The sequence below is a fragment of the Chinchilla lanigera genome, unplaced genomic scaffold (assembly GCF_000276665.1).
Source record: "Chinchilla lanigera isolate Chin_1 unplaced genomic scaffold, ChiLan1.0 scaffold00195, whole genome shotgun sequence".
NCBI lineage: Eukaryota > Metazoa > Chordata > Mammalia > Rodentia > Chinchillidae > Chinchilla > Chinchilla lanigera.
In genome coordinates, this window is record NW_004955596.1 from 230,977 (window position 1) to 248,175 (window position 17,199).

Consider the following 17,199-nt stretch of genomic DNA (forward strand, 5'->3'; position numbering starts at 1 on the left):
AAGCCACCTACCCTCAAAGAGATTGGTCCAGTGTCCAGGCATTTTCCAGGACCCTGTTCTCTGAAAATGAACCTTTTTATGAAATTTCTGACATACTTCCTAAGAATAAAAGTTTTGCTCTTGTTTCACTTTTTGAAAAAGATATACATTGCTAAATTTATTTTTTAAATGTAAAGGAGTTAACCAAAGAGAAATTCGCCCACACCCCTGGCAACATTGCTGAAATGACTTTTTTTTGCCCCTTTTATACATCTGTGACCACATCTGCAGGTCAAATTCAGTAATATGAAATCACCAGTTCAAAGACCTTGTGCCTTTTACAAGATGAGATGTACTACCTCATCACCTTCTAATTAAATTTTGAGGAAAGCATATTTAGCAAGTTGACATGAAAATAGTTAATTTTCTGAAGAGCAAAAAAAAAAAAAAAAAAAAAAAAACTAGAAAAAGTTACCCTCAAGGCAATACAGCAATATTATTATGTATATCTGCTTGCTGTTCCATTTGATAAAAAATGTTAATAGCAAATTAAGTCATGAGTGTTCTTGACTCAGTTGAGTTCTTTTAAAGAAGTCATCGAAATAACAAAGGGAAATCAGGGGCTCAGATGCATAAATACACAAAAGAAAGCTGGACCTTAACCCTGAGCTAGTGACTGGCACCTGTGGGAGCAGGGCTTCTGTGTGTCCTGTCTTTGGTGCTGAATCAGTGTTCTGCCAGAAGCTTTGGTTTCCAGCTCCTGGACATTGATGACAAGACACTCCAGGTGCTCTTAGCTTTTCATACATTTTTATGTGGCTGAAATTTTGCATTTGCTGCCCTGTCCTCAAACAAAGTCTGTACTCCATTTCAGTGCCTGGTATATATATACATATATATATATATATATATAATTTTTTTTTTACTGAGGTTTAATACTTATGCAGGTAAGTGCACAAATATGAAGTATATGGCTCAGTCATTTCTCATGTTAACCCCTGTGACTCACTCAGATGTAGACATCCAGCACTCAAGGAATCCTCCTTGTGCTTCCCTCCACCCAATAGCCCCTCAAATGGAGTTGCTATTCTCACTTTTACCAACAAAGATTAATTTTCTCTGTTCCTGAGCTTCAGACAAGCATGATTTCAGTTATTTGTAGTGGGATTTTACATTTACGAATGTGTTACTCTTTTTCCTCTGGGAGGTGGTGGTCTCCCTCCAAGACTCCTTATGCAGATCATCAGAAACGGTGCTTTGGGATAAGTGGCCTCAGAACTTGCCCAACCTAGTCGCTTGCTCAGGGACCTAGCCTCCCTCTTGGGCACTCATCCCACTCTGTCCTCTCCCCACCATAGGGATTTGGAGACCCAGCTGAGGAGCACTGGCTGGGGAACGAGGTGGTGCACCAGCTCAGCAGCAGCAAAAACTACTCTCTGCGCATGGAGGTGGAAGACTGGGATGGCAACATGTTCTACGCCAACTTTGAGCGTTTCCAGCTGGGCAGTGAGGAGCAGTTTTACAGGTGGGTTTAGTGGGTCCTCTGGGGTCCCATTCCAATGGCAGAAGAGTTGGTGGCACAAGCCAGTTCCTGGGTGTCTCCTCCTTCTATCATATGTGCCTGATTTGGGCCCACTTTCCAGGATCTGGAGCCAGGTGGTTAGCTTTCAGGACACTTTGACAACTGAGTCAAGAGAATGGGATGTAGAGAATGTCACTGATGTCATCATCCCCAGACCAGGAAGGGACTTTCCAAGGACTCAGATCCAGAAGGGAGAAGAGTCTTGTCCAGTCTGTGCTGTGCCCGGGGGTGAGGTGCAAAAGTCCCGGGCTGGGAGGCAGGAGACTGTGACTCTTTCTGGCATTGTAGCAGCTCTCACTTGGGTAAATCCAGATCAAGTTGCTCTGAATCTCAGTGTGTCCAAAGCAGAATGATCTTGAGTATGAAGATACTACAAAATCATCACATTTCTGTACTCCTTCCGCAGCCTGGTTTTGGTACGTTTAGGCAAAGAAGTGATCCTGCTGTGGTCCAGACACCCCATTTAATCCCTCCTGCAACACTTTGAGATGGGTATTACTGTGACTACTTTAGTAAATTGGAAACTAAGATACTGAAGTCTCCCATCAAAAGCAATTAGTTAGGTAGTCTGGATTTGAACCCAGGTCTCCTTGCCCCTGGAACTCAATATACATAATGCAACTGTGAGAATCGCTTGTGATGTGTCCTGTCCCCCTGCTTCTTATTGAATGCCCTGATTCCCCCAGTGAGGTGGACCTGACACCTGTCCTTAAAGGACTCTCCCCAACTAGATCACCTTCCTCCTGAAGTGCCACAACAACCTGCTGGCTACTACTTAAGCCACTGAAGCACAGACTGAAATTCTAATGCCACCCGTTTCTCCCTGAGTGACTCTAGGCAGTCTCTCCCATTCTCATCTGTAAAATGGGTTCCCAGGCTGGGGCATGAATGAGATGTTACTCAGAGAGCCTTTACACAGCACCTGCCCACAGTCACTGCTTAGCAAATAGTGTCACAACTGCTGTTCCCATGTCCCCATGGCAGTCCTCCTGGCCTTGGCTGGCCCACCCTTTTTGAACCAGAGCCTGGCTGCACAGTTCTGTGCTGTCCCTGTTCTTGGGCCTGCACATGTTAAATACATAGGAGGATGTGGAGGCGGCCTGCCAAGTCTTTCCCCATGAAGCCATTGAGTCTCCTCTCCTTGACCCAATTCTTGGGCAACAATTCCTGCAGTCCTAAGTCCAGAAGCTGCCATTTGCATGCCTGTGGCAGAAATATCCTAAGAAATATTTCATTCCACTAAAGAACACAGGCCTTGGAGCCAGGCTGCCCAGGGATCAATTCCATGTCATCACTTTTCAGTAATATGCCCTTAAGATAGTTACTTGATCTCTCTGTACCTCAGTTCCCCACCTATAAAATGTAATATCCATGTTATAAATGAGATAATCTGTAGTAAACCACATAGATTATGGTAAATGTTAAGTAAAAGTTGCAGGTGTACAAATGATATCTTCAAAGACATAAATATCATATTTCTGCCTCAATGCACAAGCTACAATCACCATGCATAACACATGTGTGTTATACATATGCATGTGTGTTAAATTTGGAAGCTCCTGTCCTGCCCTCACATGTGAATTGCATGGGCTCTCATTGGCTTTTTGTCTGAGCCTCAGGGAGCTCCTTAGCTCCAGATGGCTATGCCTCTGCTTGAAAAGGCTCTCATTACCTAATGATCTGCAGAGCCTTAAGAAGCAGGATATCACTTTCCCCATGCTCGCATGTGCTGGTTTCATCATCTTTGGAGGAGTAAGACCTTGGCCCCATCTAAACAAGATGACTCCAGGCTAGCGTGGTGGTTGTGGGGTGAAGTACATTCACAGTTGAACCAAACCCCAAGAAGACAGTGGTTGCAAATGGGAAGGCACAGGGGCCCAGAGACGCTGTGCCCTTGGGAGGACTCCTAGGAAGAGGTGATGGCTGTTATTAGTGGTCTCTTCTCATACAGAGAGCAGATAGGGAGGGCACCCCAGGGAGTGGGCATATTCTGAAAAAAGGCAGAGGTGGCCTCCAGCTGAGCCACCCCTATGCCAAGCCTGAGGGACAGTCTTGCAAGGGCTCCTGGGATCTTAAAGAGTGGCTGCTCATTCAGGAAAATCCTGGGAGACCGGGAGCAAAGGAAAACAGATGCTGGGCCCCAGGACCTACACTCCAGGATCTAGGGCCCCATGGGGTGGGAGGGTCTCACAGAGAAGCCCAGTGTTAAAGATGCAGTAAGGAGTGGGTGTTGGGGTAAAAGGGGTGCTCTTATTTGTCAGACATGACAATGTGGAGCTCCTGTTGCCCAGCAAGGTGCATGCAGGGCCTGCAGAAGAAGTGGTCCCATGGCAGGCAAAAAAGAGGCACAACACACACAATAACCCAGCACCTACTACCCAGAGGTACTACACAGACCTGAATGCAAGTGCAGGGAGCACACAGAGATGCACAGATAGAACTGTGCTGTATTGTGGAGGGGCTCCACTACAGACACACACAGAGAACCATACACACATACACACACACACACACACACACACACACACACACACACATAAGGTGCATAGCTACAAAACAAGCACACATGGAGTACAGACACTGATGCAAATGCACTTTGCAAAGGGAAACACACCCACACAGCCCCAGAACCAAGGGCAGATCCTGAGAGCACACTTGGGCCACAGTGGGCCTTCAGCACAAAGTCAGTACCTACACATACATCAACACAGGCGTGGGAACCATGTCCAGATGTTACAAGACAGACACACAGGCTCTGTGTGGACCAGGATAACACATCTGATGTGTCTCGCTTTGAGCTTCCTCTAAGTACACCTGAATAGTGGTCCATGATGTGGGGTCCTCAGAGGCCACAGACTCTACTGTGTCTCCCATGGGGAGCACTGAACTCCCCCTCACACTATGACCCTTAATGGCCACAAGAATTCGGAACCATGATAGCAGCACCTCTTCACAGGGGGCAGTACCACACCAGTCCCAGTGCTCAGGGAGCAAGGGGCTTCACGGCTGGTCATGGCCATCAGGACCCAGAGGACATGCTCCTTCACACCACAGACAGAACCCATGGGTGACAGCTGAGGGACAGTGCCAGCCACACCCTCAGCCCCATGGTCCCTTGGGTTGCTCCAGGGGCATCTCCCAGGGCCTTGGGGTCCAGTGCTTCCTTGGGCTTCCCTGGCCATACCTGCAGTCCTTTCACTTCACCTCATGGAACTTTAACTGCTCCCAACTATCTCCCACTCCTGTGCCAAGGAATATAACTCCTCTTTCCCAGCTGCCTGCTGATTTGCAGATGACAGGGCTGGGAGTGCCTTCTTTGTAGATCCATGTGAGCTGGTGTGGTCAGGGAGGGCTTCCTGGAAGAGGCAAGTGGACATGAGGAGCTGTAATGGGGCCAGAGTGCAGGATGGTAAACAGACAACGAAATACATGTGGGTCCCAAATCAGGCCATACTGGGGCAGAATCTGCCTCTGTCCCTCCTTGGTCCTGAGACCTTGAGCAGATTCTTGGGCTCTCAGGACCCCATCTCCTTCTCTGGAAAGCATGTGAGGCTTAGATGAGAACAAGTTAACCCTTCCCCTTGGTAGAGGCTCAAAAACTGTCAGCCACTGTCCTCTTTATGGTCACTGTGACCGCTCTCCAAGACCCAGCCAATGAGATGAGGAGGCCAGAAAACAGCAGGGGCCTTGTGTCTGAGAGGGAGCAGAGGAGGAGGATCCTGAGGAAAATGGCACAAGAATCACATTCAGGCTGAGGCTCCCCTTCTGAGAACAACAGGAGGGAGACCCAGCCTGGGCAAAGTCTCCCCAACCTGACTCTCTGCCCTCTCCTATCTCAACCTCCATTCGGCCCCCAGGATTTTTCTAGACAAGCACAGTGGTGCAGCACTGCATGGGCAGCACCGGATCCTGGGAAGCAATAACTTCAGCACCCACGACGCAGACCATGACAACTGCGGCTGCAACTGTGCAAAGGCACTGACTGGAGGTGAGTTAGGGTCGGTGCTACTTTCCCTGCAGGCCCCACAGTCCCTTTCAGACCACCTCCCCTCCTAGCCCCGGCACTGAGGAAAGGCCAGGGAACAACCCTCCACCGGCGCCGGCTTAGACAGTGCTCCTGGGCTGCGACAGATGTCAGAGAGTGGGAGATGGGATGAGTCAGAGACAGAGCAGGAAGGACAGAGGAGAGACCTGAGCCTCAGAGACAGGGACAGAGAGAGACAGAGGCTGAGAGAAAGGAGAGCAGTGGAGACAGAGCTGCACTGGGCAGGGAAGGCAGAGGGAGAGCTGGAGAGGAAGTGCAGCCCTGGGCACAACTGGAAGAGGTGCCTGGGGACAGAGATCTGGGAGAGACAGAGTGACAGAGACCCGACACAGATGGCCCTCAGGGAAAGATACTCTGCTTGAGAGAGGCACACAGTGTGACACGTACCCAGAGATCACCAAGAGGGAGAGACTCACAAAGAGAGACAGAGGCCACCAGATACCAACAGCAAGTGACATGGAGCCATGAGGGATTCAGAAGGATGGGAGGTCAGTGAGGGAGCAGCACAGGAAACAGAGGAGTCTGGAGACTGCAAGGAGGGGCAGGGGCCCTGGAGAGGTGGCCAGGCTGAGGGGAGGGTAAGTTGTCCCCCATTCACCTCTTCACCCAAGTGGTTCCTCAAGGCTCAACAGCCCTGCTCATCTGAGTCCCCCTCTTCTACAGGGTGGTGGTTTGACACGTGTGGTGCCTCCAACCTCAATGGCCTCTACTACCCAGCTGGAGAGCACTTGCACAAGGTTGATGGCATCCGCTGGCACCACTCCTTCGAGGCTCCCACATATTCACTCCGCTCATCCCGCATGATGATCCGGCCCTTGCCCAACTGGTGAGCACAGTGTGGAGGCCACTCAGTGTTGTCTATTAGCACAGTAAGAGCAGCAATAGCATCTGCATCACACAGGTTCCTGAAGGTCAGGCAGACTGTGGGTGTGACCACCCCCAAGACTCTAGGTTCTCAATTCATGCTGAGAATGGCCCTGTGTCAGAGGACAGTAGTTTCCTACTGCATAAAATATTCAAGTCTGATGTTACACATGGCCCTGACTCTCTGTGAATGTTCCCAACTGACCTGACTTATTAAAGAATGTCATGTGGCTTAGAACAATGTGTCTGTGGATGGAGTGTGTGACTGTGGCATAGTGACCACCCTCTTTCAGCCTCTGTTCACTCTTCTATGAATGCAGTCCTCAGAGGATGGCAAGGATGATAGAGGCTATGATGTGTGTGTGTGTGTGTGTGTGTGTGTGTGTGTACATTGCACATGTATAAATAATGTTTGGGGGTAAAACTGTGGGGCCTGACATCCTTCCCTCTGCACAGAACAGGCTAAAAACACCCAGGCAGATGCATCTTCTGCATCTCTCACTGATTTTCTTCTCATACTCAGCAGGTAGGGCGCAAATAAGTAAGATAAATACTGTTGTTCAATGAGAGGATGCTGTGTCCTTTCTCCTGTCCTTCAGGTCCCCTCCAGAAGCTCAGAACCCTAGTGAGGGAGCTGGGAATTCAATCTGACCTGCTGGAGACCCTGCTGGACAATTCTTCAGACCAGGGCTCCTGTGGGCTGAGGAGGCAGAGAGGAGGGGATAGAGAACTGCAAAATATGTGGATCTCCCTACTTAAATAAAGTAGGGAAGTCTCCCTAGGTTTAGCTTTGTGAGACTGCTCTCAGTAGAACATTGTTTGGGACTCAGAAACCTTAGCCTCAAGTTGTGGTACATCCAAATAAGCCCTGTTTGCTCATTTGGCACACAGGGTACACCCAATACATAGCAGGCACTGTGCATGTCACCAGTGTACAAGACAAAAGCTTGGGGACGTTTATATCTCTGTGTATCTTTATAAAATGTTCCTACAGGGCTGTGATTTATCTTTTAACTTTGTTTAGTAAAACAGGTAACAGTAAGGGAGTGATTTTAGTTTGTTGGTTTCACATGGAGCCCAGAAAAGAGCCTGGCACATAATAGATATTCATGAAATACTGGAGGGATGAAGGGAGGGAAAACGGATGGATGGGAGAGATGAACACCAGTCCCTTAGAAACACAGTTTAGTCATCCATTTGACAGATGAGAAACTGAGAAACAGGAGGCAGAGAAGGACATGCCCCAGGACAAACAGAACTGGATAAGAATCAGCATCTGGAATCCTCTCCCTGGCACTAGGGTTTGAGGACAGAAAGCCTGTGTGGACAGGCAGAGCAGAATGTGGCCCTGGGGATGCTCCCCTGTTCCTCAGAAGGCAGGAGGCCCATCTGCATCCACAACTCTGTCATCTGTGGAAACCTGTGGGCCTCTGAGGCTGCTGGCTGGGAGGGTTTAGGGTGACCTTGAGCACTGCTCTGGCCAGCTGACATGTAGCTGGCCCCTTCCAATTCTCATGGACTCAGGCCAGCTTAACTCAGTGTTGGGAGCCCATCCTGTTCCAAAATGTACTTTCATTTCATGAAGTGATGACGGTGCTTATGTAGGACCTATTCAGAGATCTGGATTATCTCTAGGACTTAATATACTAATGTTAATAGCTATCAGTTGCTAAGCCTGCCTGGCTTTGTGCCCCAGCTTGCCACACAGAGCTGTGTGAGTCTGGGAAACTTATTTACCTTCTCTGTGCTTCAGCTTCCTTGTTTGTGAGAGGAGTTAATGTCACCCACTTCCAGGGTTGCTGGGACGGTAGGGTCCATGTTTGAGCTCCACGGCTGCTCACAGCTGTCCCATTGCAGTGCACCTGCCACCTGCCTGCCTGTTCTGGGGCCTGTCATACACGGTAGTGCTCTGAATATTAACAACAGTGTCTGAGAACATTATTAGCCCATTTGTGGAAAGGGAAATGGAGGCTTAGAGAGATTTGGCTGCATCTGAACTCAAGCTTCCATCTCCAGTCCCAGTCTAACTGATCCAAATTCTGTGCCATTTTCCTCTTGCATTCAGCACTGTGGCACTTTACAGGTGCCCAGACCCTGTGGACAGAAAGTGCAAACAAACCAGGCATGAGTCCTCACCCTCACTCTGTCCTGGCCTCAGCCACAGCTGCTCAGCTCTTTGGTGCCTGATGAACTGAGCTCTTCTATCTCATCATCTTTTGTTTTGGCTAAAAGGCTGAGATGTTCAAATGTCTGTACCAAGAACAAACCTTTGTTTTTCAGATGAGGAAACTGAGGCATCAGGATAACAAGGTGCTCTACCAGTGGTCAGTGTATGGGGCTTGGTTCCAGGTGCATAGTTCTGCTCACTACAGTGAAGCAGGGTGTTCATGGAGCTGACCCGGAACCTCTGAACATTTCTCTGTCAGCTTAGACTTGGGGATCACAGACTGTCATTTCCCCATGGACAGTCCCCCACCAGCCCTGGGATCCTGGTGCTCACATCCTCCCCAGGCTCTCGGGGCCTCTTGGGTTTGGACCCTTCCCTCCCTTGGGACGCTGAGCATTCTGATTGACTGGAGGTGCCCTGTCAGGCTCCCACCTGCTGTCAATGTCCTGTTTAGAGGAAACAAAAAGTTTTTCTTATTGTTTGTTTCTTTGTTCTCTTGTTTATTATACTGAGGGCAGAATCAAAAGAACATTGAGTTATGTTCCCAATGCTTTTTAAGTTTTATATTAAGACAGTGTGTCACTAAGGGACTAGGCTGTCCTCAGACGTTTGATTCTCATGCTACAGCCTCCTGAGCTGCTGAAATTATAGACCTGCACCAACACACCTGTCCAAACCAAAAGTTTTTAAAGCCTCCCAGAGGGCCGCAAAGCCTGGAGATGTCAGGTCCTATGCTCACCCTCAGATTAACAGCCCATCAGATCTCCCACGGCTGTGTAGTAAAAACAAGAGGAGCCACAACTTCCTGCGGGCAGCGGTTGGTCCAACCTTACAACTACTACGTGCCTCACTGGGAGACAGCTTACGGATCTTTGCCGGGTGTGTCCAGGCAGGATGCATGACCCATGTGAGCAGATTCTTGCCTCAGTTAAGGTCAAGCAGGCATGGGAGGAGGCAGTGGCTATAGCACAGCATGGAGAGGTGCTCACCTGAGCCCATGGGAGCTGGGTGCTGTGCTGTGTGTGGAGAATGGAGTGGCACCCAGGGGACACCGACAGGAGGCTGTGTGGCTGCGAGGTCACATGTTCAGGTTCTTCTGAACATGCAGTCTCCTAGGCCCTGGAGAAGGGGACAGTGGTCTGGACACTTTGGACTGTGCACACCTGGGAGCTGCAAACTGTCCTCAGTCTGACCCCTCACTGTCCCCAGGACCAACCCCTTGTTAGGGATAGTGCAGTGTGTCCCCAGACAGGAATGTGTAAGCCTCCAGTGGTGGTGACTGTCTCCCAGATGTGATGGTCTGAGTGGGCAAGTGGGTTTCCAGGTGTAATCAGTAACATGTGTCCATAGTACCAGGAGGGGATTGCAGGGTGTGCTGCACAGAGCTCCAAGAAGGACTCTCTGGCACGGTTCTGGCTTCCTCTGGGCACAGAGCAGGGACCAGCACAGGCTCACTGCGGGGAAAGGGGACAGTGGTTCCTTCCTGTACTCCCATCCTTCTCACTCCTGGGGAGCCCTCAGGCCAGCTGTGTGAAGTCCTCAGGCCACCATGACAGCAGTTATTCTCATGCCGGCACACTCCCCTGGGCACACCCCAAATATGAAGAAACCCAACCCCCCAAACTGGGTATCAAATAAATAGCTCTGCCCTGATTGTCAAAGGATCCCAGGCAGGTGGTGAGAATGAGAGTGACAGTGAGGTCGCTGAGACCCTGGAGCTGTCATCTTCTGCCAGCTGCTCACAACCTGCCTGTGAGGGTGACCTGTAAAATTCATTTCACAGATGGGGAAATAGAGGCCCAGAGAGGTCAGGGCACTGGTTCCAGGTCACGTAGGCAAGGGTAAGGGGCACAGCTTGGATTTGAACCCAAGCAGGCTGGCTTTTCACTGTGCCCCTGACAAGTGCCCTCGAAGTGTGGGCCCAGGAGCAGGAGCATCTCCTGGGGACCCATTAGCAATGCAGACTCCAGCCCCACCCAGACTCCCGAGTCAGCCACTCTGGGGTGAAGCCCAGAGATTTGCTGCACAAGCGCTCCAGGTGACTCTGGTACACACCCAAGGTTGAGAGCCCCTGTTCCCCTGGGGACAGTGGCACACATCTGACATGTCTAACTGCTCAGGAGGATGAGGTAGGGGAATAGCTTAAGCCCAGAAGTTTCAGGCTAGCCTTGGCAATATTCCTTCTTTTAAAATAAAAATAAAAAAGAACACCTTCATTAGATTCCTTCCTTCTCTAAGTGAATTGGGTGAGGGCCAGGCCGGAGCAGGGGGACAGACAGCAGCTGACCTTTGCCCCAGTTTCAGGGGCAGGAACAGGGAGTGGGAGCTCTGTGGCAAACTGGAGGGCATGCACTCCAGTTCTGCAGCTGCAGCCACTTACCGCCCCGCGAGGAGGCAGCTGAGCGTTGGGGGGACATTCTGGCTTTTTCCAGAGAAGTCCGATTCCAGCTTTGCAGTGTGAAATCTCTTGATTTGATAATGCTGGCCGTCTGTCCAAGTCAGTCGTTGAAAAAAAGAAAAAGCTGTGAGGCTGCAGTTCTTGGCCTCGGTACTGAGGACCTTTCTGTGACAGGCTCACTGGGCTGCCAAGCAGGTGGACTAGTTTGGGAAAACTTGTAATTCTCGGGGTCCCAGATGGCACCCTGAACCTTTAGACTTCAAGGGAAACTCTGCAGAGTAAATGTGGGCAGGAAATGAGATTTTGCAGGGGCAAAATTAAGTCCACTCCAAATTGCCAAACTGAATCTCAGCAACTGAAGAGGTCACTTGAAAACCTTGAGGCACTGAGTCCTATCAGTACATGGATATGGAACCATTCTCAGGATGACAGTGACCCTGAGGATGGACATTTTTCTGAAAGGCACGGGTCACTCCTTGTCCCCAGTAGAAAGAATAAACCTGCTCTTCAAGCAAGACCAAAGCTGCCTGCTAGAGTCTCCACCAGGGCTGTTCACTCTGTCCCAGCTATCCACGGTCCGTGTGTGTGTCAGGATAGTGAGGGGACAGAAAGGGAGCTTAGGTGTACTGTGTACCTACTGTGTGCTGGGCACTTGCTGGTTTCTTTGCTTCCTCTCTTTTTTTTTTTTGGTTTTTCTCTGGTACCGGGAACTGAACTCACGACCTTGCGCTTGCCAGGCAGGCGCTTTGCTGCTGAACTAAATCCCCAGCCCCTGCTTCCTCTCTTAACAAAGCCAGTGGAGGTGGAAGTTGCTGCTAGTTGTTCAGATGGGGAAACTGAGGCTCTCAGAGATGAAGGGACTGGTCCAAGGTCATTCACTGAGCAGTGGATCCAGGATTTCCACCTGGGCATCTGCACCATAACCCTTGTCCTTAGTTTTCTTAGATCGTTAGAGGAACAAAACACATCCTCCTCTTCATAGTGACGCAAGCTGCAATTTATCAGGTGCCTGCTGTGTGCTGGGCTCTGACTGAAGTGTTTCCCACATGATCTCCTTTAGTCATTAGACCATTTTGCAATGCAAGTGTTATTACCCCCATTTGATTGCTAGAGAAACTGTAGTTCAGAGAGGTAAAATTCCTTGCTTGTGCTCACTCCCCCAGTGTGAACAATGAGCTCGCACTGGTTCTGACACACAGTGGGGGCTCAGTAACTGTTTGATGAATGGACAGATGAGTGACTGGATGGATGGGTTCTCCAACCCTGGTGTGGTGCATATATTCAGAGCTGTCATGGCCTGTATCATTTTGTCAACTGTGAACCCCGGCATGCTTGCCATTCCCCCATGAAATGGACATCCAAGTCTACATTCTGGTCTACATTCTCACTGATCTGAAGAGTTGAAAAGAAAGCATGCATACACATGCACTCACTTGCATGCACACACACACACACACACACACACACACACACACACTTCTGTTGATTTAAGCAATTCCCAAGGCCAGCTCTTGCTAAGACACATGCCTCTCTCTGAAATAACAGCCACTGACATCAAAGGCAACCCATTTTCTAATTGCTTAAATCCCACTAATGTGTGTCACTGTGGAGCTGGCTCAATGTGGACTTCAAACCCAGCAATGTGGAGGGTGCATCTCTACCAACAAATGAGGGCTTGCAGGCACCAGTGCTCACTTATTTTGGGGAAGACATGTGTACTGAATAGGCCACTCTCCCCACCTGGAAAGACCTTTAAGTCAGAAGGCCAGCCCAGACCATTGTTTGCTATGGCAGAATCAGTCTCAAGAAAGGTGGCTTCATCGGCTTTAACAAGGTACCAGGACTAGTTTCATAAACTGCAAGCATGGTTGGCCTCACCAGTTTTCAGGGAAATGAGGCAGGGAGCAGAGAAGGTACTTCCCACATACTTGTCACATTTATTTTAGGCTTGTTGAAATGCACACTCCTGGGCCCAGAGTATGCATGTTATAATTCTAAGACTGTAATGTGCAATTGTGTTTAAGAATCAAGTTTGGATACGTTTAGAGCACTGTTTTACATACTCTAACAGCCATCACTTACTATTCACAAGGTGAGCATTCAAACCCCTACACCTCTGACCTTGGGAAATCTCACTGCTCTTTTCCAAAGAGTTATATGATGTAAGGCCTGACTGAGACAATGAGAATTCAGAAAGGAGAGAAAGTCAGAGGAGGCAGAACAACCTAGAAGCACTAGAGAGCACCTTAGCCAACTGCTCTGGAGGGAATTAGGAGCTGTGAGTAGGGAGGCAGGCTGGACAAGGCCACTTGCTTACCAAGACCAGGGTTGAAAGATGTTATGTAAGATCCATCCTGCACAGGCCACACAAATACTATCTCAGGGCAGGGTGATTTTCTCCCACCATGCTGAGTCATCATGCTACCATCTGTGTAGTACCTCTATGGTTCCCTTGCAGTCTGGAGCATCATTTGAAGAAGGATCCACCTCTTCCTGTGAATTTTTGGTATCTTGGTATAACCCCAGGGAGGAACAACAGTGGATATGAGGAAAATAAAGACAAGAGGCAAAAGCTGGGGTCAGGTGGAGTTCCTTCTTTACCTCAGAGGGATAGAGGACTGAATGGTAGAAGCATTTATTTATACCTTGCAAAGTTAATATCATGGGAGGCAAGGTTGCCTATGATTAATGACTGAAATTGTCCAGGCAGGGTGTTTTTCTCAAGACTGAGGTAGCTTGACTGCTTGAGGCACTCTGGCCTTCACATATATGACCAATTTCCAGCTCTAACTGCTCCCAACACCTTCCACCTTTAGTGTCCTCTGTGAAACTGTGTGGGTAGAGCTGAGTAATTTCTGAGCACTTGCCACAGTGCTAAGGAGTTCACAAAGTCCTGGTCTTGGACCCATATCCCCATCCACCAGTATTACCATTTCTGTGACCTCAGTCCACCCATCAGCTGTGAGCCCCATCAGAGCAGAGGCCCTGTTTGGCTCACTCCATGGCCTGTGCTTTGCCTGACCCTGAGGAAGCTCCCCTAGCGAATGCTCAAGGAGGGCAGTGATAGGCAGAATGACGTGGTCCCCTCCCTTACTGATCCTGGGTATACCAGGCACATTTTTGGGTACCTCATTGATTCTGGGTGTCCTCTGGTGCAAAGGGGCAAACTCCTCCCCCAGGGCCTGGTGTCCCTGTCCACACATTCAGCTTCCAGGAAACACCACTTTGTTTTTCTGTAACTGAACACGATTTGAACTATCCTGGATCACCTCAAGTCATTTGAGTGCCGCCTGGCCCTTTGGTGGTAGGGTTGCATCTTGGCTCCACAGAGCTTACACAGTGAGAGTACAGATGAGGGCACCAAGGTCACTATAGAAATTGCTCTGTGTCCAACTGTTGCTTGAAGATCCGACATCATCAGTCTTCATGGAGCATCACAAAGATCCAGCATCCTGAGGAAGATGACCACTCTTTGCTTCTGCTCCCATAGAATCTCTGCAGTAGGCACTGCTGGATTGGTGTGGCTGCTTTGTGATGTCTTTTCATAAGATATTTCAGTCACCTGATTCTGCCATAGCTCCAGACAAGGTGCCTGTAATCTTCCTTGAGGGGAGGAGAGCAGCAGGCATTTCCCAGATGCGGGGAAGGACACAGCTACTTATACTTTGTGGACTCATGGGCATATATAGCTGCAGAGGAGCTAGGAAGCACAATCTTTCCTTGTAGACAGTGGGAATTACTACAAATCAATTTTAAGACTGGGGTAGAATGCACCTGGGAGAGGATAGCTCAGCCCAGGGTGTGGGTCTCCAGTGCTCTCAGAAACCCCTCCCACGTACACAGAATGTGTCACTTTCCCCTGCCCATTGCCTCAACTCGGGGGGGGGGCTGGGGGAAGAGGAGATTTCTGTTCATGTTCTAGTCACTATAGAAGCTGAGTTTTTGTTCTTTCAATGTATTTTTGAACTATTTTTAAATAAAATGATTAACAAGTCTACAGAAGACACAAAGAAAAATCACCAGAGTTAAACAAAATGATTTAAAATATGAATAAGCAGTGTAGAAAAAATTAGAGTCCATAAAAAGGATCCAAATAGAAATGTAGGAAAAATTTCTTGGTTGATGAGAAGATTAGCATTAAAAAGTAGTCAAGTACATTGGACAGGACAAGAAAAACAGTGGCTTTTGGGAGCATGCAAGCTAATTATCACAGGCTGAAAAGCATACAGGTGAAAGAGTTTGCTTTGAGAGAAGAACTCAGAGCACCATGTTCCAGAATGGAGCTGCCTAAGAAGTTTGTTTTCTGAGATTTAGTTTACTCAGGAGCCTCTGCAACCACTAGCAAGACGGTAAAGGGCTCAGCTACTGCTCGAACCTGCAGCAAACTGTGGCATCATCCATGTAGTCCTGGTTTCATATGCATGCACAACACAAGAGTTGTGGGATCAGGGAAGCGTCCAGATTTCAGAAGCAGACCTGAGAGGCCATAAAATATGCCCCTGAGATGGCAGAGCATGAAGCACTGAGGGTGGAACCCAAAGTGCGGTGGAGAGTCCAGGATGTTGGAAAAGCCAGGAACGTGGAATGTCTGAGGAAAGCTGCAAGAAGTGAGCAAAGTCAGCCCAAAAGATAGGCCATTAGGAGTACAACCACCTTTTCCCTCACCTTTAGATCCTCGTTGTCAGTTCCAGAACAATAAAAAAATTCCTCCTCTCAACTTGTTGTACTACATGTTGGTAGGAGCCTTTGAAAATAGCTACACTGAGAAACAGACAAATACTCTGAGCCTAGCAGGATGATGAGGGTCTCACCTCATCCCCATATGCATGTGCCCATACAGACACTCAAAAATACAAGTGGGAATCAAAATATATGGTGAATGTTCACATAAAGAATATTATACTGAAAGACCTTTGCCATTAAGGCCTTCAAAATATTCCCCACAAACTTTGAACACATCGCATCATTCTTACTACATTTTGAAAAGGTTCTAGAAGTCCTCTTTCATGAGTATCTTTATGAAGTGTGATCAGAAATATGATGAGGCCTTCAAAGCAAGCAACAACCTACTGCCTGCACAGGCTGAACATCTGCTAACATCAAGCAAGTGCTTGCTTCTCCTTGGCCTGGGACAGCAGAGGTGAGTACTAACTGACCAACCTGATTCTTGATGAGAACAACACTCAGGGAGATACAATAAGCCCAGAGGGCTAGTATGCCCAGAGACAACGTAAGGACCTCACCAGCAGCTTCAGGGATTCCAATGTCGTCTTCCCAAAATCACTGTGTGAGAGACAACATAGAGACATCTGTGGAGAGGATGCTGGCCAGACATAGATGCACTGAGAAAGGCAAGACAAAGCTGGGGGTGACACAGGCTTTGACCTCTGTAGAGAACAACCACACTCCACAAGTGTGGACATTAACACCAACAGTTCACTTGACCACCCATACCACAGCCTACATCCAACAGAGACCAGAGGGCTGATTGCTTTTTCCCTCTGCTAACACGAGCCAGGGCATTATCTTGCATAGATGGTTATCATAATCTAGGGAGCTGACAGAGTGTCCTCTGGTGCAGTGGGTATGGGCAACTGCACAAAGTCACTGACACTAAACCTAGTGGGAGAGAACTGTGACTGGCTCAATTCTAAGACTAAATACTAGAGACAAGACATTCATTGAAAGACATGCAGGAAGTTTTGCTTTGATTCATTCTTCTTTACATGTTTCTAATTTATTTTATTTTTTCACTTTCCTTCATTGGTGTTTTTGGGAGGATTGCAATTTTCTCCCTTTTGTGTCTTTTTTCCTCTTAGGTTCTTTTCTCTGTTTTCCTTCTTCAAATTTTTTCCTATGATTTCTTATCTTTCTTACTACCTGTATTTTGTTCTTTGTTTTTTTTTTTTAACAGACAGACAACCTTTTACAAAATAGCAAAAGAACAGTACAGACAATACTGAGTTACAAACAAAGTGGTAGGAAATTAACAATGCTTGTTGTATTACATATTGATGTCTTCAAAGTGGATTCTCATGAAAACAGATAGAGACATGCAATATTGATCAATCAAGGACTCATTGACAGTTTCTTTCAGCAAAGAAATAGAAGACAGTAGAACAACTATGTTAACTATCCCGTATATACATACATACAAAATTTCT

At 48.3% G+C, this 17,199-nt stretch overlaps 1 protein-coding gene across 2 annotated transcripts in view; it reads left to right on the plus strand.

Annotated features, from left to right (window-relative positions):
• Positions 1–6,661, plus strand: part of LOC102017407 (angiopoietin-4-like) — a 12,211-nt gene extending 5,550 nt beyond the window's left edge. For both annotated transcript variants that reach the window (XM_013510012.1, XM_013510011.1), the window contains 3 exons: positions 1,338–1,504; positions 5,419–5,549; positions 6,270–6,661. In XM_013510012.1, coding sequence (XP_013365466.1) covers positions 1,338–1,504; positions 5,419–5,549; positions 6,270–6,436 — 465 coding nt within the window. In that variant the 3' untranslated portion in view covers positions 6,437–6,661. The remainder of the gene's footprint in view (positions 1–1,337; positions 1,505–5,418; positions 5,550–6,269) is intronic.
• Positions 6,662–17,199: the final 10,538 nt, after the last annotated feature.